We start from the raw sequence: 21867 nt of genomic DNA on the forward strand, positions 1-21867 counted from the left end.
CCTTTTCCAATGCATGTGTAAAATGTAACAGATCATGTCTACTGATTTACAAATATATTTATCCCTTCAAAGAATGCTTTTTAGTGGGCTCTGCTTTTAATGATCTAGTGTTTTTTTTTTCCATAAAGCCCCAAGATTAAATTCTTTGTGATTCACAGCATAAAAGTACTACATGGATAACCCCTTTTTATAGTATGTTATACAAGGTGATACATTGCAAATGTAAAACTGTAAATTCCTAACGGCTAGGTCTAAACCATAAAGATCCATGAATTTCACCTGTTACGGTTAATAAACACAACATAAAACATACTTTGTATAAATAAAATAATGCTACAACGTGTAGGCTACTTACAATCTCTTCACCTCTAGACCCTCACTCCTGGCTCAACTATATATTCAAGTATTTAAGCAGATGCAGACAGAATCCCCTCTCTTACCTCTCCATCTGCCACAGCAGAGTAATTCACTTGGGCAACCGTGACTGTGGTTGGCAATTCTGAAGCGTCAGCCAACGTGGCTACCGTTGCCCCTGTGCCGACCTAAAGGAATATACGGACAGCAATGAAGTGTCGGTGGACGGATCCTTCTACTTCTCCTTTATTCAGAGGTTGAGATTCATTTAATCCTGAATTCAGCACAAATCACAATTAAGATGCTTTGTAACGTGAAATGAGTTATAAAATCGTATCTCAGGCACGTGAGTTTCAGAGTTTTGCTTCAACCAACTAAATCCGTGTTAGAAGCGATCGCACTTGACCACCAGAGCCCGTGTCAGTCAACGACTTTTCATCCTCACTTCAGTTTGAGTTTCAGAGCTTCCCTATCTTTTCACAAATCTTATTTTACCTCAAGGTAATTCCGAAGGAATATATCCTGGTTGTTGACAAAGTGGAGTGGTTATATTTAAAAAAACCATTTTTATAGTGCTATTTTGGAAATGTCCAGAAAAGCTATTGATAGCTCTGTATTTGGTAATACTTTAGCAATATTTAAAAACAATTAAAATATTACTTAAAAATCAATTTTAGGTAGGAAGGTCTTGGGGAACTATATAAAGTTCATACGAGAGTTTGCATGAAGAAAACACCCTCCACTCTGAGGTGAGGTGCCCTCGCACCCACCTCAGAACCTGCACTCGGGAACCACGGGGCCTACTCACCTGGATAAGGGAGACGGTGCCGTCGGGGTTGCTGAAGGTCTGGACTACGGTCTGCGACGGTACCAGGTGGGCTATACTGTGCGTGGTGGTGGCCTGTGTTTGCGTCTGCTGATCCTCAAACGCGTACAAAAGGTCTTCCCGCCCATGCTGTTTGTAACAGTTTTTAACTATGGTCCGTAGTGCTTGGGTCCATGAAACCTGTCACCAAAAGACCAGAAAGGCACTTTAAGTCACAAAGAATGTTGATTACTCAGCCCCACTATGGAGTAAGCAGCTGATCATTTAGCAAAACAAACCTAAGATTTTACAGAGTAAATCTCAGGATTATTTCTGAAAGACTGATTCTGGCACAAAGAAACTCAGTACCAAGCGCTGGGTTGGCTAAAAACTCCGTTTAGTTTTCTTCCATAAAATAAAAGACAGTTTTCATGTTCAACAATAACTTTATCGATTTGGATAGTTTGAGTATGTCAGCTATCTCTTGAGTGGTATAACACTGATTGTTCTCAATTAATGTCGCTATTTGATCACTACCAACTCTCAGCTGGTCTACCCGACCACGGAGCGTTGTCCGGCGAGAAATCTCCAGCACTAAACTTCGAAAACTACTTTCGACACATTCAATCAGTCATAGCACCTGCTCCGTACATGGCACAAATCTTTTTTTTTGCATTTCAGCTGCATTTTTACCTTTCTTGAAATAATAAAAACATAATATGTAGAAAATGTTGCATATTTTCTTCCATCTTGAATATTAAAATGGATACACAAAAATTCACCAATTTTGATGTTTTTATTTTTAAATGCATGCTGATATGACAGCTGTCACAATACAATCCAACAAAATACTTTCAAATGAAGTTAAACACCACTAAGTGCTACTATAGCTATCTCATGGAAAAAATCAAATAAACTTTTTGTCCAACCCAGTATCAACAATTTCCCTCTTTTGGATTTAAATACTTTATTCTAGCCCGAGGTCAACTCTTACTAATATTTTTAAATTTACTGATTTTTAGAGAGAGAGAGAAATATCAATTTGTTGCTCTACCATTCATGCCTTCATTGGTTGACTCTTATATGTGGCCCAACTGGGCATCGAACCTGCAACCCTGGCATATCAGGATGATGTTCTAACCTATTGAGCTATCCAGCCAGGGTCTGAGGACAACTCTTAACTTCTCACAAAAGGTTACTCTTTTCTCAAGATTTTTAAATTAAAATCTCAATAAATTTCCAAACTAAAACAAATATTCAGAAAAAGGGATGATCTAGTTCAGTCTTTCTCCTTTTCTATCTGCCAACTTGACCAACTTCATATCTAATTCCATTTTATATTTTTCAACAGTGATTCTTCCTAACCAGAAATAAAGACACTTTTAGGTTTTCAAAGTGATTACTAATTTGACTATGAGTTTCTCCAGTTTTTCCAAGCACCTCATAAAATTAAAACTGCTCCAGAAGGCAACCATGCAGAGAGAAGTGTAAGATCACGGACTCATCCCAAGTCTTCACAGCAATGGAGTGATGAATGGAAAAGGCTATCAATCTGAGAGTATCAAGCTTCTTCTGGGGGACAGGTTTGACTATTACACAAATGTTTCTAGACTTCTTAGCAAAAGAAGTGGAAAAGCAACAGGCACCTCAGGCCAGAGGAACGAACACTCACCCTCTGCTTTTGCTCTTCTGTGCGAACATCGCTTCGGACATTTGCCCACGGGATGTCTTCAGGCCACCAGATAGGCTTGCAGCTCTCTTTGCCCCAGCCTGGTTTCCCCCGACCCGTGGAGTACTTGAGCATCTCTGGAATAAATGCCCGAAGCTGGGCCTGAAAGACAAGAGTGTGGTCAGCAATAAAGGTACCTAGGATGTGTTTGTGTCTCCACCAAACTCTGTGGTTATCACACTGAGAGCCTTCTTGGAGGGCCCAGAGTTCCAAAATGTGACTGATGAGCCCACTGTTTTCCACACATTACTACAGCTCCACGAGAGATTGAGTGAGAATTATACATATGCTGGTAAAAGTAAACCTTAAGCTGTACCTCATAGACTTGTTCCTATAGGATCAAGAATACATGCCTCCAAGTTTGCTTTCTGCCTCCTAAGACACTACTGACCTTACAGTTTATTTCCCCTCTACAGCTTCTGCGCATTTAAGGTGTCCAACAAAGCAACTGTGTTTTCGACATTGTTTTGGAGGTAGTAACCAGGGCAATTGGAGAAGAGGGCAATAGGAGGTCTGTAGCACATAAATCATCATTACCTGTAGATAAAATTACTGTGTGTCTGGAAAGCCCAGAGAATCAACTGAAAGACCACTATAAAAATAAGAGAATTCAGTCCTGGCCCCGTGGCTTGGCTGGAATGTTGTTCCATGCAGCAAGGTTGCTGGCTCGATCCCTAGGACAAGGCACATGCCTAGGCTGTGGGTTCGGTCCCTGGCTGCGATGCTAAAGAAGACAACCAACGAACGTTCTCACATCAATGTTTCTCTCCCTCTCTAAAAAGCGATGGAAACATGTCCTTGCATGAGGATTAAAAAAAAAAAATTGAGTAAGGTGGTTGGTTACAAAATATATAAAAATAATTAGGCTTTACTTAATAAAAAGGGAAAATAGCCCTAAAGTTCTAGGAAGTTTTGAATAAGCTAACCAATGTCTATGAGTGTGACATGGAAGGACAGGGAAGTGCGTATGCCCTAAAAACATGACGGATTTCATTCGGGCTTACGTCCCAAACCCAATCCAGAGCAAACAGGTGGTAAGCCAGTGGCAACTGCCATTCTTTGGCTCCTGGCACAGTAACCACTTTGTGAATGTTTTAACTACTGACAACGATTTCTAGCAAAAGAAGTAGTTTATCAGGTAAAGATCTTCCTCCCCAGACCTTCTGCTTTCCTTATACCCTGGACGTTCCAGAGAACACGCTCCAGAGATAAACCCTGCTGTGCAGCTAAGGACACATCCACATGGCCTCTATAACTTAAGACCAAAAGGAGAGGATGACTTTAGCAATGAGACCCAAGGACATGAGCTTGTAGTTATAAAATAGAAAAAGAAAAAAGGAGAACTGGGAATATTAAAGTATTAATGAGAGATGAGTGCAGCAACACTTTTATATTGAAGAGACTATTTAAAGATCAAGTGTCCTTATTTAAATATTATTTTGCCAGAAAATAATATATACTGCCACATAATAGGGAACCATGAATCCAAATCAGCAGTGTTTACCTAATAAAGAAAACTATGCTTGACAGTATTTACATCGCTAATTCTTGTGCCAAGCCTGCCATTTCACCTCTCCTTCTAGGTCCCCCGCTCCCAGACAGCCTCCTGCCTACAGGATATGATAAATACACTCCACGTATATTCGGCTCTGCGGCATCAGGCAGCAGGCTGATGGAAATGGATCCATTTGCAAAACCAGGCTATCAGCTGGCTCATGAGGTCACTCCTTCAGTTATTTTAAGAAAGTGCATCTGAAAGTCATTTTCCCCTTTACCCTGGCTTCCCAGGAGTGTCTTTTTCTAGTCTCAGATAGAGAAGGAAAAGGCTTAACCCTGATACATGATATTTACATTTCTTCATATTTTAAAAAAATGGTTTTTGCAGATGCAAAACAAAATTAACTGATACCACAGATTTTTTATAAGTTTCCCCTACCTTTTCATCCCAATAACAGTCTCCAAGAGGAGAGTTCTTTATGTCCGCACTAAGTAGAGAGAGTCTAGAGTTAATGAAATAAAGTTAAACATCTTTAATAAATTAACAAAAGACTGAAGTGTTCAGAATCTTGCAGTTGAAAACACGTGGCTGACAAGAGTGCTCAAATCCTACTTGGAACCCCATATATTCTCCAGTTCTGATGATTTTCTCAGTTGCTGACCCCCCTCCCCCCGGCCACCTGTACCAATAGTTTCCCACGCTCCTCACTTCTGGGCCACCCTGGCACCTGGCTGTGGAGAGGCTTTCCAGCCTCTCAGTCCTGCTTTGACTCTCTCCTCACTCCAGGCCTTCTGCTAGGTTTCAAGAGCTCACTAGTTGCTGGAAGTGTGGGCACCAGTCTATTCACTTAAACCTTCCCCCTGCCTCTCTCCAACAACTTGTCTTCTCAACGTCTTTGTCTTTGCCAGGAGAACCCAACCCCCTTCTCCAGACACCCAAGCTCAAAATGACAGCTTTATGTTTTTCCTCCAACACCCATCTAGCCACTCACTGCAAGTTCCATTCTTCTTCTGTGAGATAAGAAGTATCTCATCAGAGATACTTCTGATGGTATTCATCCCTTCTTCTCCAGTCCCACCTTCACAGCCCAAGGCTAGTGAACCCTTGTACTTGGCTTTCTTGGGGGAACTCCTCATTCTCATATCCTTGACAGGTAAGTTCCCTAAACGTTACACAGCCCCAATGCTCAAAACCCTTCAGATGGCCTTTCACCATTAACCAAACTTGACTCCTCTGTCCAGCATTTTTGGCCTCACACAATTTGGCCCCCCAGTACCTCCAGTGCCCACTAATTCCGACCAGGCAGCCTTGGTCCTCACTAGGCAAGTGTCTGCGCTGCCTTACAAACTGCTGAGCTCATTCCCGCTTCTACGCCTTTTGCTGTGTTCCGCTCACTGGACTTCTCTCTCATGCTGCTATTCCAGTGCGGCTGCTCATTCCTTAGTGCTCAGCATCCTGTGTGAAATATATCTTGACTACTTTTTGAGTCAGCCTTTTGCATTCATCAGTAAAAACACGAGCTCTGGACTCCAAGAGTTAACTGTAAACCACAACTTTCTCTGAACCTTAATTTTGTCAATTGCAAAAGAATGATAATGGCAAATATACAAGGTCCATTGAGAGGATCAGAAATGGCCACTAATACATAGTGGCTTTGAAATAATGGCAGTTTTAGTTTCATTATTATCATTACTTCAGTTACCAGCCATCTTTTCAAATTCAAAGAAATAACCAACTTTCTGAAAATGGTTCCTAAACCCACTGTGATATACACTAAGATGATCCTTAGTTTTTCACGGCAGGGTTAATGGAAAAAGGCAGATGAGGGCCTAAGGATAAGTTGGTACATGTCTGTGTAAACACGACTGCCGATGAGAAATAAAGAATGCTAGAACCAGGAGGGAGCAAAGTGACCATCCAGGCCAATTCCTCGCTTGAGGAAGTCAGCTATTACCAACTGACCCCAATGCCTAGGTGGTACTTAAGGTGATTTGTTCTGCTGTATCTCTGAGCATTAAAAAAAAAGTGTACAAGCAAATTACTAATGGAAATCATTGGAAAATGGGACTCAAGTGTAGCCTTAATTAGAAAAAAGAGAAAACTAGGAAAACTCTCAAAGATGTTCTGTGCGCTAGAAACCTCTGGATGGGACATGTTTCAAGCTCACAGGAAGGGGAGAGTACGGCTAATGTGAACGGCAGGAGAAACAGGAGGAGCACAAGGGAAGGTTACGTCCACAGGCACAAATCCCACTGAGATAAAAAAAGAACCAGAGTAAAATTAACTGTTGGTACAGGTTCCTAGTCAGAGGCAAATCTTGGCTTTTTAAACTACTAATTATCAACTGTACAGAATTTCTCCTATATTGAAACAAGAGGTAAAAAGCACCTTTTAATATAAAAGGTCACTTTTCAAGTCTGTTCACTCTGGGGATAAAGGACATTAAAAATGCACAGAGATAATGTGACTTCGGTGAAACGGACAATTTTCTGCCCGACTATCTTTGTCCTGTCCCAAGTAAACAATGCTAAGGCTGAAGGGACTGTCGATAAGGAAAACGAGCTGTCCGGAGGAGAAAGAGTTAAAAGATTCTTTTCCAGAATTCAGCACTGTGCTCTCATTACCAGTTGGATTAATTACTGGTCCTGGAGAGTTTTGGAAACCCAAGCTACTCAATGTGCTTGTTAAAGGAGGTTTGTCTTTAATCCGCAGGGAGACAATCAACAGGATCAGCAAAGGTAAAGCCTACCTTCTCAGGCTGTGCTCTAATTGGGCCGCAACAAGCTTTCCAGGCCCTGTTCTGACGTTAGGGCTCTAGAAGGGCTTCCAGAGCCCAGCTGTGTCAGTAAACCCACCCAAACCAGCAAAGAGTAGAGAATGCCACTCTTTCCAGGGCATGTTTGGCAAAGCAAAAAGAGTAAATTCATGCCGGTGGTAGGCACAAGGAAAGATTATGTGGAAACCACAGTTAAAAAAAAAAAAAAAAAAAGGTTTCTAAAACACTAAAAAGTTTAATCTGGCCAAAATGACAGTAGTTCTTACTCTCCTAGAAATTTCCACTTGTAAGTTCAGTCAATTCTTTGCTGTCCAACACTGCATTACCTTTAGACATTCCCAAATACTACGCTCCTTTCGTTCTTTGTTCTGCATGTCCTCTAGGGATTTTGAGGCTCCTGATGTCAATTTAGGTTCAGTTACCAAGAAAAAGCCTTTCAAACCAAAATGTTTGCCAACTCCACCTCACCCAAAGAGGTCAAAGAACAGTGGTAAATGTACAGAGAAGGCAGCTGAACTCAAACCGTGTTGAAAGGTGATGTTTTCTAGTTTACAGGAAAAAAGAAATGTGGCAGAGAAGGAAAGCTAGAGAATTTTCAGGCTATGGCCTCACTATTTTCATTTAAATTATGAACTTCCAGGTTGACAGACCCAACCATAGTCAAATAAATATTTAAAGGGCATTAGGGAGCAAGAGCAAAATGGTTTTTTTGCTCACTATTTGGAATTGTGTGTGCCACTGACCTGAGTTCACAAGAGATCATGAAAATGGCTTTCCTTATGAGACACGCCAGTCCTATGTCCGCATTCCCCGGCAGCGCCAGCAGAAACACTGGCTTCTCTACCTCATCTTCCTGTGAAACACATTCCGATAGCAACATGGGAAGAATAACTTTGGAAGGAAAGATAAGTTTAGAGAATACAAGGGGCAGCCAATGAAGATATTTAGAGACTTCGGTTTCAAGCCAATACTTTTGCTCCTTACCTTCATATCCAGCAGTTTCTCAAACTGTCTTCCTCTCATTAACCAAATGCTCTTAAAATTCTGCCTTTTCTTTGAAAGAGTCTCAGACTGGTCAATTTCGGCTAGCTTACCCCAGATGTACTCTTTTGTACAAAAATTTAAATGACATACAGTCAAAGCCCTCTTTTTCAACCCACCCTCCCCCAATCCGGTCACCTGTCCAGAGCACAAAATGGTACCATATTATATACATTTTACTATAACTCACTTTTCCCACTCCATATTTCACCACAGAGATCTTCTCATGGTAGTACAACTAGAATAATCTCATTAAAAAATAATTGCCCAGTACCCAAGGTATAGAATTTTCCATTTTATTAAACCATTTTACTGATATTTAGGTTGTTTACATATTGTACATGCTTCTTTTTGCATACACATGTACAGAATGTATTTCTCAAGCATAAAAGGGGAACTGCTGGTTAATAAGGGTATACACATTTAAAATTTTAAAAGATAGTGCCCACCAATCCAACTCACAAAAGACTCCCTCCAAAAAGACTTTGCCAATCCAACTCACACCAACAGGGCAAGGGCGATCCATTTCTTCCCTCACATTTCATTATTACCAAGCATTCTTTTTTTGGCTCATTGAATGTGGGAGAAATTATTTATTTTAATTTTCACTACTAATGAGGTTGACAATATTATTACATGTTTACTGATTGTTCTTTTTTGTAAACTGGTTAGAATGCTTTGCTTATTTTTCTAATTATCTTTTGCTTTCTTTTTTAAAAAAATATTTTATTTATTTTTAGAGAGAGAGGAAGGGAGGGAGAAAGAGAAGGAGAGAAACATCAATGTGTGGTTGCTTCTCACGTGGCCCCCAAGGGGGACCTGGCCTGCAACCCAGGCATATGCCCTGACGGAATCGAACTGGTGACCCTTTGGTTTGCAGCCTGTACTCAATCCACTGAGCTACACCAGCCAGGGTGTAATTATCTTTTTCTTAATTTAAAGAAAATATTAAATCTGTTCTGGATATTAATTCTTTGTCATATAATTTGCAAATACTTTTCCCTGGTCTAGTTGCATCCTGAATATGAAATGTATGAGCGTCTCCCCTTCCCCCCTTAGTATTCCTGAATATACTCTTGTTTTTCACTCTACTCAAAATAAGCTATGCTCTATTTAGGAACACATTCAATTCTTTGTTACCTTTACATTCTCTTAATCTCACCGCTTCTACCTAGTGTTTACAAAATGTGGAATGGCATCACATATATAAGCACTTTTTAATGATTCCAGATGGTAAGGAAATCCTACGTGGCATACAGATCAGGACACCACCGTGAGGAGAAGCGGTTTCAACTGCCACCCACACAGTGATTCTCAGGGTTGGTTGCACAGTGGAATCACTGGGGGAGGATGCAACTACAGACTTCTGGGTCTCATCCCCGAAGGTTCTGATTTAATTGGTCTGGAGTGCGGTCTGGCACTAGGATTTTAAGTTCCCCAGGTGATTGATTCTCTTGCGCAGCCAAGACAGATGACCACTAAAATAGAATCTTAGTGTTTATCCAGCCCTTCTTTAAAATATTTTCTGAGTTTGGATAAAATATATGTAAACATAAAACTTACCATTTAAATTTTTTTATATCCTCACCTGAGGGCCTGCTTACTGATATTTTTAGAGAGAGGGGAACGGGGGGGGGGGGTAGAGTGAGAGAGACATCAGCTGGTTGCTTCCCCAACCTGCAATCCAGGCATGTGTCCTGACCAGGAATCGAACCTGCAACCTTTCAGTTTATGGGTTGATGCTCTAGCCAACTAAGCCACATCAGCCAGGGTGAATTTCATCACCATCCACAGCAGCAACTCTGTACCCATTAAACAATAACTCCCCATTTCTACTTTCCCCAGCCCCTATTCTACTTTCCGTCTCTATGAACTTGCCCATTCTAGCTAGCTCACATAAGTGAAATCACACTATACCTGCTTCACATAGCATGTTTCTACTCCTTGAGTAGAAGAGGCCATACCTATGCTTTTCTCAAAACAAAACAACACTCAGAAAACCTAAATTGAAAACTAATAAATGTTTTGTAAGTAAAACATGTCAAGCCCTGTGAGTAACTTCTCCCTAATGAAGCAATCACTGTGCTGAAGGTTTCTTGGAAAACTGCGAAGAATTGCTGTCCTGTTGCATCACCATTCCAAGGGAATACTGAAGCAACAAATACTGCCCTAGGAGGACAAGAAGTTCAAAGTGGGCAGAGTGGAGACAAGAGTGAAGAGTGGAAAAAAGAGTGAAGTTTAAGCAATAACACTGAACTGGTCTTTCCAGAGATGTTTCTTCTATATTTATAATCTTTGCCTGGATCTCTTCTAACACAAATTCCCAAAAGATGTACAACCTCCTAAGAACAAAAGAATCTTATAGGACTCAAGTGTGGTAAAAAGCAGAATTGATTTTCTACTAGCAAAATCACTATTGCTTAAAGGCCGTTCATAAAAGCTTTAACTCCTTAAACTCCAAGCGCAGTCTGGGAACCAGCAGCTTTGGCATCACCTGGGAGCTTGCTACGTGGCCGGATCTCAGGTCCCACTCTAGACCTCACTGCCGCACAGCGTGTGCTGAAACAAGCCAGACTCTCAGGTGATTTCCATGCACGCTGAGTTTGAGAAACACGATTAAGCCCATCCTCTGGTCTCCAGTCTGAAGTATTTTAGAAATTTTGCTAGCCTGACTTGCAAAATCTCTGAAAAAGATGACCTTATTATTTCTTTGTTAGTGAATTCTGGAGTTGGAGAATCGACATTAAATTAAGAATTCTTCTGCTAAGCTGGTTTCAACCTCTCTCACTTCGCATGTGAGGAGGTAGACAGATCTGGGACTTCTAAATAGCCAGCACCCTTCAAGTTGTCTAGTTTTCATTATATAACTAAAAATACTACAGAGCTATGTGGTTTTTTCCTCTCATGTGTAAAAATAACTTTATCAGGATCAAGATATATTAATAATATGAAAAACTGAAGTTTTTCAGATAAACATTTTACTTACTAATATAGATTTATACTTTCGACATCAACAAAGAAACAAAAAACACCACAAAGCTGCTTTCTAAAAGAATGAGGGCATTCTGTTCACACAGAACTTAAGATATTCTGTTATATGTAATTTTAATTTGTGTTAGGTGACAACTTTGATAGTTGTTAGAGTAAGTAAAAAAATTAATTTTTTTAAAAAAGGATTTTATTTATTTACTTTTAAAGAGTGGGGAAGGGAAGAAGAGAAACATCAACGTGCAAGAGATATGCTCTCTCTTCCTCACCCCCAACTTGAGGACCTGGCCTGCAACCCAGGCATGTGTCCTAACTGGCAATCGAACCGGCGACCTCTCAGTTCACAGGCCAATGCTCAGTCCACTGACCCACGCCAGCGAAGGCAAAAAAAAAAAAAAAAAAAAAGTCCCTTAAGACAGTAAATGTTTAGCATAGATTAGCTGAAATACTCAACCTCAGTTTTATAGGAGGGAGGGAGGGGCGGAGGGACAGAGGGGGAGATAGCAGCACTGGCAATATGGACTTGACTCTAAATTCCATCTCATGTCACTAGTTTGCTTCATAAATTGTTTCCTCTCTTTGTGCCTCAATTTTTCAGTATGTTGTCACCTGTATTGTCCCACTTTTTTGCTGAGCAAAATAAAAATTCTGTGTTTCTTAACTTTAAATGAGAAATGGTATGTTTGGGTAACTCAAAAGTTAACATAGGTAACACATGTAATTAGTATTCATAATCAATAATAAAACCTTTGTGTAATGCCTTAGTTTTCAAAGCACTTTCCCATGTACTTCATTTTTTCTTCCTCTGGCTCCATAAGGTAGGAGGACACGTATTATTCTCACTTCCAGAAGATAAAACTGAGAACCAGGGCTAATATATAGTAGAATTAGGACTAGGGATGAGATCTTCCAACTTTTAATAAACCATGCTAACTTTCTAATTTGTAAAGAATTAAAGTAATGGGATATGTAACATTAGAACTACCGGTATGCTGAATTTAATTTACTCTCTTTGGGTGATTCGAAACTCACCCGAGGATCATATATAGAATCATATTTGTAAGTTAAGATTATCAATATAAACACGTCATCTCCACAGCATTCAATGCAGATACAATCAGTAGAGCTGTCTGCTTGGCCCCAGTCCTATGACAGGGCACGTTTACAATCCTGTAGTCTCACCACTTCAAACATGTCATGAGTTACCCACATGGTCTGAACTCTAAAATTATTGTCCAATTAAACTTACTTTGTTCTTTATGGCTAGAGACCATATCTGAGCTCTGCTTTCTCGACTGTTAAATAGGAATTATATATGTACTTGGAGGACAAGGATTAAAGAACTTAACAGTGTGTCTTTCAATGCACAGTAGCTATAGAAGAGAAAAATAAAAGGAAGAAAGGGCTGCCAACATTTCCCTTGAACATAAAGGAAAGTAGTCTTTTCACAAAACGAGGCAGAAACATCATTAAACTTGCACTTTAAAAAGTTTAAGTTAAATATTAAATACGAAAAATTTTTGTTTCTACAGTTATAAAAAGCTTATTATGGTTATAATTCAGGCTTATTTGACCAAAAAAAATTGAAATTTATCCAAAATACACCATGCACAGATAATCACCGTTATTAGGGTGTACACCCCTCCGAAGTTGTACATAATCCCATACACATGCAAAGGTAAATTTTGTGTGCATGTTTTAAACAAATGAGATTGATTAACTCGATTCTGTATTTCCTTAAAAATAAAAGTCTAGTGCCCCCCAAAACAAAAATAATAAGAATAAAAATAAAGCTCTAAACCCTCAGAGTACAAAAGAAATGTTATTTTACAACCCGTTTTTAACTTAATATACTGTGTTAGTCCACTGCAATACAGAGCAAATAACCATTTTTAGTGTCTAGTATTTCCCTGAGTGTAAACTTCTAAGCCCTTTTGAATGAAGTTGCTCTTCTTTCCATGTAAGTTTAAGGACAACTACTATAATTCATTCAATCCCACTATCCCCAGATTCTCCTATTGTAAATTTAATGCCTTGAACATACCTCTTTGCTTACCATTTTAATTTGTGATATGCACTCGCAACCTGCCCTCTGGAAAACGTGTAGCAAAGCACAATCCTGCTGACAGTGCATTAAGTGCTTGTACTCCCACACCCTTGCCTACTAGGTTTGGTTTGGAAAAAAAAACCCTGCTTTTACCACCATTAATAGAGAAATACTTTAGGATCAATTAGAAAAAAAGAAGGTATCTGGCTCACATTAAGAAAAAACTATCCAAGGAAAATATAAAATAAAACACACACACACACACACACACACACACACGAGGGGAAAAACCCAGGACCCCAAAGTTCAAAAATTCCCATTGGAGTGAGAGATAGGTTTTTCACCATCCTGCTCACTCCCCCTCACCACTTGTTTGTTTTTCCAGTTATATGTCATTTTCAGTCATCATCTGTGGTGAGAAGGGACGGGAGAGGATGTATCACAATAAAGAAAATCAATGCCTCAAAAAAACAACAACAAAAAAACAAAACAAAAACACCCCTAAGTCTGATCCATGACTTGAGTACCAGATTCCCTTGGACTCACCACTGCACCAAGCTCTCCTCAATGTATATTTCACAGAGAAGGAAAACAAGTTCCCTTTTTTCCTTTTTATTGCATTTATTGGGGTAACACTGGTTAACAAAATGATACAGGTTTCCGGTGCATGATTCCACAATACATCACCTGCACACTGTACTGTGTGTTCACCCACGTCAGGTCTTTATCACCATCCTCCCTGCCATGCCCTCCTCCCTCACCCTGGCAACCACCGCAGTACTGTCCATGTTCATGAGTTTCCTTTTTTGCTCAATCCCTTCACGATGACCCCCTACCCCATCTGTCAGCTGCTCTCTATGAATGAGTCTGTCTCTACTTTGTTTATTAGAACGTTTTGCTCATTCCACTCATGAGTGGAATCATATGGTACTTATCTTTGTCTGACTGGCTTATTTCACTTAGCATAATGCTCTCCTGGTCCACCAATACTGTCGCAAAAGGTTAAGATTTCCTTCTTTTTTATGGCCAAGTATTATTCCATTGTGTAAATGTACCACAACCCCTGCCCCCTTTTAATCCTCAGTCTAGAACATGTCTATTGATTTTAGAGAGGAAGGCAGGGAGAGTACAGAGAGAGAAACATTAGCATGAGAGAAATATCTATCAGTTGCTTCCTGTATGTGCCCTGACTGGGGATTGAACCCACAACCTAGGTATCCTTGACCGGGAATCAAACCCACGACCTTTTGGTGTATAGGGCAATGCTCTAACCAATGAACCACCAGACAAGAGCTGTACCACAGCCTTTTCATCTGTGACAGACACTTGGGCTGCTTCCAGATCTTGGCTATTGTAAATAACACTGCAATAAACATAAGGGTGCGTATATGCTTTCATCAAATTAGTGTTTCAAGTTTCTTTGGATAAATTGCCAGGTAACAAGACAGTTCCATTTTTAATTTCGAGGAAACTCCATACTGCTTTCCACAGTGGCTGCGCCAATCTGCGGGACCCCCACCAAGAGTGCAAAAGGGTTCCTTCCCCTTTCTCCACATCCTTGCCAACACTTGTTTGTTGATTTATTGACAACAGCCATTCTAACAGGTGTGAGATGGTATCTTATTGAGGTTTTGATTTGTCTTTCTCTGACTAGTGACGTTGAACATCTTTTCATTTGTCTACTGGCCATCTGTATGTCCTCTTCCCATTTTTTAACTGAACTGTTGAGTTGTACACATTGTTTAAATAAATTTTGGATATTAACATCTAATTGGATGTACCACCCTAAATAACTTGTCCCATTCAGTAGGTTGTCTTTTCCATTTTGTTGGTAATTTCCTTTCCTGTGCTAAAGTTTTTTAGTTTGATGTAGTCCCATTTGATTATTTTTTTCTTTTGTTTCCCTTGCCTGAAGAGATATCAGAAAAATATTGCTAAGGGACACACAAGAGGTTTTACTACTTAAGTGTTTTTCTAGTTTTATGGTTTCAAGTCTAACACTGAAGTCTTTAATAATCCATTTGGAGTTTATTCTTGTGTATGGTGTAGGAAGGTGGTCTAGTTTCATTTTTTTTGCATGTTATCTGTCCAATTTCCCAACACCATTTATTGACTAGATTATCTTTACCACATTGTACTTTCTTGTCTCCTTTGTCAAATATTAATTGGTTATAAAAGTGTAGGTTTATGTCTGGGCTCTTTATTCTGTTCCATTGACCTATGTGTCTGTTTCTATGCCAGCACCATACTGTTTTCATTACTACGGCCTTGTATTATAGTTTGACATCATATAGCGTGACTCCTCCTACTCTGTTCTTCTTTCTCAAGATTACTGCGGCTATTCAGGATCTTTTGTGGTTCCACATAAATTTTGGAATATTTGTTCAAGTTCTGTGAAACACACCATTGGTATCTTGGTAAGAATTACACTGAATCTACAGATTGCTTTGGGTAGTATCGGTAATTCTTCCTGTCCATGAACACGGTGTTTCTGCTTATTTATTCTTCAGTTTCTTCAGTGACTTATTATAGTGTTCTGAGTACAGGTCTTTTACATCCTTGGTTAAATTTATTCCTAGGTATTTTGGTTTTCTAAGCAATCGTGAATGAGATTATTTTCTTCATTTCCTTTTCTGATAGTTCATTATTGATATATAAAAATGCAACTGATTTCTGCATATTTATTTTGTATCCTGCTACTTTACTGAACCCATTTATCAGTTCTAGTCATTTTTTGGTGGAATCTTTACAGTTTTCTATGTACAGTATCATGTCATCTGCAAATAATGACAATTTTCCTCCTCTCTTTCCAGTCTGGATGCCTTTTTTCCTTCTTCTCCTTGTCTGACTGCTGTGACAGGGACTTCCAGTACTGTGTTGAATAAGAGAGGAGGAAGTGGACATCCCTGTCCTGTTCCTGATCTTAAAGGAACACCTGTAATTTTTGTCCCTTGAATATGATGCTGACAGTGGGCATGTTATATGTGGCCTTTATTAGGTTGAGATATGTTTCCTCTATTTCCACTTTGATGACAGTTTTTATAAGTGGGTGCTGGATTTTATCAAGTGCTTTTCTCTTCATCTATTGATATGACCATGTGGTTTTTATCCTTCATTTTGTTTATGTGGTATATCACATTTATTGATTTGTGAATGTTGTACCAACCTTGCATTCCTGGAATAAATCCCACTGATCATGATGTATGATCTGTTTAATGTATTGCTGGATCCAGTTTGCTAATAGTTTGTGGAGGATTGGAAAACAATTTCAAATGTTTTACCTCCAACATAATAATTAAACTGTTTGCTCTAACTTTTGTGATCATCAGCCAATTTTTATAATCATCTCAGGTTATTTCAACCTAGCACATTCAGTTTGAGAAAGAGAAAATATGCCCATTACAGGACAGGCATCTACCTAACACAGTATTCTTAATCAGAAGCGTAGTCAGCTTTATATATGAGATACAAGGTGGATTCTTTACATCAACTGGGTTAAAGAAAATCCCCTCATGTTTTCTTCATCCAGTCAGAACAGCTGCAGACACAGAGTAACAGCAGGTGTGATGTGATGGGACAAAAGGTTTAGATAATCTTCCTTCTGGAGCCATTATTTAGAGATCCTTCAAGGATCCACAGAAAGACCTCAATTTAGCTTCATATTGATAAAATGTAAACCTTCAGACCAAGTTCTAGTTCAGACTTAGAAAGAAACCTGCCACCTCCTGAGCAGCAGCATCACTGTCTGTACCAAGTATAACTTAGGACACTCACAATCAAGTTACCCACTATACTAGATTCATTTTTGTTCTGACCCTTACTTAAGTCATTCATGAAACTGATACTGACAGAGTGTTGTTCAGAATACGAATGTTATTCAGGGCTGGGCAGCTATACTGGACAGCAGTGAAGGAAAGAAACCAAGTCCCTGCTCTCAAATTCCAATTGGAGAGACAGACCACAGACAAGTATAACAGGTCCTTGACTAATGTCATTCTGCTAGAACATCAATGAGATGCTACAGGAACTTAAGTCTTGTTTATACCAATTAGCCTATGGTAAAACTGGTTTCCTTATATGTCATTTTGCTTAAAGTTGCAGAACATATCGAAGATGTTAAATGAGGACTTACTATATAAGTGTTAATTAATGAAATAGTATCAGGTGGTGATAAGTGTTACAAAGACAACAAAAAAGGGGACGTAGTGGGAAGTGACTTGGTGGGAAGAGAAAACTTCAGTAGATGGGAGAAGAAAGGAGGTGATACCTGAGCTGGATTTTGAATAAGGTAAGGTCAGTCACACAATGATCTGGAAGAAAAATGTTGTAGGCAAAGGGAAGAGCGAAAGTAAAAGAACAAGCCTGGGTGTTGACAGACAGAAAGAGGGCTAGTTTGGCCACAGCACAGTGACTAAGGGGGGAGAATGGGAAATGAGGATGGAAGAGGCAGATTATATTGGGCCTCAGAAGCCATGAAAAATCTGAATTTGTTTTGAGAAACAGTGGAAAGCCACTAAAGGACTGAAACAAGAATGTGACAGAACCTGATTTAAGTCTTTAAAAAGACTCTCTGGCAGCTCTGTCAAGCACAGGCTGCAGCACAGCAAGAGTGGCAGTAGGGAGCTCTAGAGAACTGCAACAGTCCATGTGAGAGATGCTACAGGCTTCGGCTAGGGTGTGATGGGAACTGAGAAGAATGGTCAGATTCAGAGAAATTTCAGAGGTGAACTAACATATCTTGCTAATGAATGAGATGTGGTTGATGGGGGAGTGAAGGCAAAACAGGAAAATCAAGGCTTTACTCCTATGATGGGGCTTGAGCAACCAGATGGACAATGGCACCATTAACTGACACCGTTTGGAGTGGACAGTGCAGTGGGGAGATTCAAAGTCTCCATTTTGGGCATGTTCATATTGAAGATCTAACAGTGGTATTAGCTGGAATTTGAGCAGCATGTAGATGGGATATAAAGTCCACAGGACAGGATGAGACCACTTGGAGAGAAACTAAAGATAGAACCCTGGGACATGCCAACATCGATCAGACGAGAAAAGGAAAAGAAGCCAGCAGAAGAGCTGAGAGGGACGATCCACTGAAGTAGGAAGATATTTCAGAGCGTGCAGGTCACAGACACATAGCGAAGTCTAATCAACTGTGTGAAAGGCTGCTGCAAGACAGGAAAAGGAAAGGGAGCTCACAACTGGATTTAGCAAGATCGAGTATATTAATAAGGAAGGTGAGAAAATATGGTTTAAAAGGGCATTTGCTTTTGATTACGCTATCACTTTTCAAGCTAAAACGTTCTTAAAAGAAACAGTCTCAGCAAAATTCCTGACGTGTACTGATTTATCAGGCTAAGTACATCGTGACTTGCCCTGTAAAAGAAGGAGGGGAGCAAGGACTCAGTAAGGTGTCCTTCTGAGCTTTCTGCCCCCTTTCCCTGGAGAGGGGAGACTTCCTTGGCAGTAGTGTGGCGGGATTCAAAATTTCCATGGACAGAGGAGCAGCTCAGCCCAAAAGAAACTGAAAGTTTACTTGCCCCACTTGACTGTGATGCACTGAAGTCCTTATAGTCTCCTTTCCAAACAAACTCCAAGCTAAGAGTTTCTTGAGCTGCCCCAAGGGCCCAGGTGAAAGTAAAAACTGCCAACAAAAGGAAGAAACCAATCCACACCCCTGGTGGGGAGCATTCTTCTGGCATGACATTTTCTTTTCCAAGGTTTCTCCTGTTTTACTATTACTTCACTTTGGTGGTATCACTGAGGACAAAACTAAGAAAAGTCATCCAAGGCCCACCCACACCTGTGCCGCTTGTCTTTGTGTCTCCTCCTCACTTCCCGCCCCTTACCTGGGTCATTTTGTCCACAGAGACTGGAATTCCGTCAATGGTGAGAGGCGGCAGCTCTGAGTTAACCTCCTGTGGCACGGGGGCGTGTTCTGCCAGGGCAGACTCCAGGTCTTCCAGGATCATGCTCTTGTACTTACGCACCTGCGGGGAATTAAGGGCAGAAGTAAACAAGATGCCCAACAACCAGGGAGGGTTGGTGCTAAGCAACCAGCAAGTGGGTGGGGCTGGCCTCCCTCAGCAACCACAAAGCCCTGTGAACAAACTCTTCTATAGCTAGCAGATAAAAATACCCACTGGCTCCAAAGACATCACGCTGCACAGAATTAAATGAAAAGATGATGAAATTATAGGTAACAACAGTCAAAAGGAGCCAATGAAAAGGCCTTACAGCAATACTGCTTCTCAGGAATGGGATTCATTATGGAGCCTTTTCCAAAGCCATTAGATAAAACCATGCTGTGGCAATTAAATGCCACAATCATTTTCAAGATCACCATAAACTTGTCTCTAAAACTTCTGTTAGTTTCCTGCAAAGCCTACCAAACAGATTGGAGAGATTCCAGTCTACAAGAGGCTTGACTGAAAGACAGAGAAAAAAAAAAAGGTAACCATTGGAGCCGGTGTCAAAGATGCCACTATTAATAAGGCCCATGACCAGAGAGAGCCCCACAGGTCAGGTGCCAGGTGCCCCTCCTTTCTGTACACTCTGGTGACAGAGGTGAAGTTCAAACCCATGATGCCTCTGTGGCTCTGAGAAGACCAGTTCTGAACCAGATATTAGTTCTGAGTCCATTCTCTCCACTGCTAGTGAAAAGTCTCTCTAAAGACGGAGAACTAAGCAGCACATTTGTGCACACACACACTCTTCTACCATGAGCAGAAACTGGGGAGACACTGGATCCTCCAACCACCAATCATAGGTTCATTCACTTACAAGAATGCACAAGGGGATGGGAAAACCTCTGGGGATAACAAGGAAGCCATGGAATTATGAAAATGTGACAACATGGAATAGAAAATAAACTTGCACTCAGGTCTCAAGCCATAAATTTAGGAAAAACCAGGAAGAGAAAAATGGAGTTTGTCCAGAAGTTACAATGTTTGAGCCCTGGGTTTTCTGCTAAGTGGATTGGACTCTCAATCGGCCAGATGCGCTTCCTTGTAAGTATTTCACTATTAGGATTAGAAAACAAAGATTCCCAGACTCTCCCTCAAGCATGCGGAGAAGTAAAAATTATTGCTGGCCATGAAGTACAACCTTTGCAGTTATAAAACCTTCCATGTAGGTCAACAACAAAATGGATAACACAAAAATAGTGCAAACATGTAGAATCATTATCATTCTAGAAATTCAGTTTTATCATGGTTTCTAATTAAAAACAAAGTTTCAAAATTTTTTACCAAATTATTTATTGTAACATAAAGCAGCTGGTGTTGACATGGCAACTTTAAAAGACTTCATTTTTCTCCTTTCCAAGTTTCTCTATCCCATGTAGAGTTTTTATACTACCAACCCAAAGAAAACCTGAATCTTATGAGCCTAGGTTCTGGTCTTTGAATTTTAATGTATCTTCATATTAGTATATAGGTCCATACAAAGTTAATGATAATAGTATAAAAATAAATTTCAAGCCCTGTCTGGTGTAGCTCAGTGGACTCAACGCGGGCCTGCGAACCAGAGTATCGCAGTTCAATTCCCAGTGAGGGTACATGTTTGGGTTGCAGGTCAGTTCCCAGCAGGGGATACATGAGAGGCAACCATACATTGATATTTCTCTCCCTCTCTCCTTCCCTTCCCCTCTAAAGATAAATAAATAAAATATTTAAAAAATAAAAAATAAATTTCATTGTACTGGAAACACTTGGCACTTGAAGGCAGTAAATCATCAGATTATTACTATATATTAACAATTAGCTAGTTCCAAACAACTTTATCCATTTTTATGGGTGAATAAATTCCAGGAATTCATATCCAGGCATTTATTTAAACTTATCAGTGCTATGTAATTCCTTAACATGTCTTGAAATTTAAAAAAAAATGCTGGTAGAGCAGCCTTCAGAGTAATTTATAACAAAACAACTTCAGGTATCAAAGTTATTAAGGTGAAGAAGGAGGTGAGAGAGAGAGAGAGAGAGCGTATCAAAGGAAAGAGCATACGAAAAAAGTCTGGTGGAGAGGTGAAGCAGAGTTTGTGCAGAGAGTGAACACAGCCTCCTGCGGTTAGAATAGAGAGAAGCTGGGAGTAGGGCAAGATGAGGCTGGAGACAGGAGGGAGTCAAGTAGAGAACTCCTACTAGCTAACAACTGATGGACACCACCATTGTTGGCTAGGGTTACGGCAATGGAAATAGACAAAAGTGGGCAATTTAAGAGATTTAGGAAATGAATGGAGAACAAAATAACAAATAAGGTGTAGAATCAAGGAGAGAGGAGGGAGGAATCAAAAATGGTTCTAAGTTTCTGACTTGTCTAACTGAATGATGGAGACAGATACTGGAAACAGACATTAATTATTTCTTGGTGGGAAGAAGATTTAAATTTAGTTTTGCTGAACTTGAGGTACTATTAAAATATCCAGGAGGAGATTTTTCTTTTGGTCACAACCTTTTGGAAGTATTTTTATGTGTGTTTTATGTTATTTGTATCTTCATTATGTATGAAAATAACTTTTCTTTCTTCTTAAAAAACTGCATATAAACATATGAACATATAAATGCAATTTCTCACTTTAATTCCTATGATCTTTAGCTCCCTCACTCACTCACCCCCTCAAGTTGCT

The 21867-nt window shown here is 39.9% G+C and overlaps 1 protein-coding gene across 5 annotated transcripts in view; it reads right to left on the bottom strand.

The window, feature by feature from the left end:
• Positions 1-21867, bottom strand: part of NRF1 (nuclear respiratory factor 1) — a 125225-nt gene that overhangs the window by 39006 nt on the left and 64352 nt on the right. For all 5 annotated transcript variants that reach the window (XM_053657069.1, XM_053657068.1, XM_053657070.1 and 2 more), the window contains exons 5-8: positions 19088-19228; positions 2832-2990; positions 1163-1360; positions 441-542 (exon numbers count right to left, since the gene is read on the bottom strand). In XM_053657069.1, coding sequence (XP_053513044.1) covers positions 441-542; positions 1163-1360; positions 2832-2990; positions 19088-19228 — 600 coding nt within the window. The remainder of the gene's footprint in view (positions 1-440; positions 543-1162; positions 1361-2831; positions 2991-19087; positions 19229-21867) is intronic.

Source organism: Artibeus jamaicensis, unplaced genomic scaffold (genome assembly GCF_021234435.1).
Source record: "Artibeus jamaicensis isolate MK-2021 breed Jamaican fruit bat unplaced genomic scaffold, CSHL_Jam_final scaffold_3307, whole genome shotgun sequence".
NCBI lineage: Eukaryota > Metazoa > Chordata > Mammalia > Chiroptera > Phyllostomidae > Artibeus > Artibeus jamaicensis.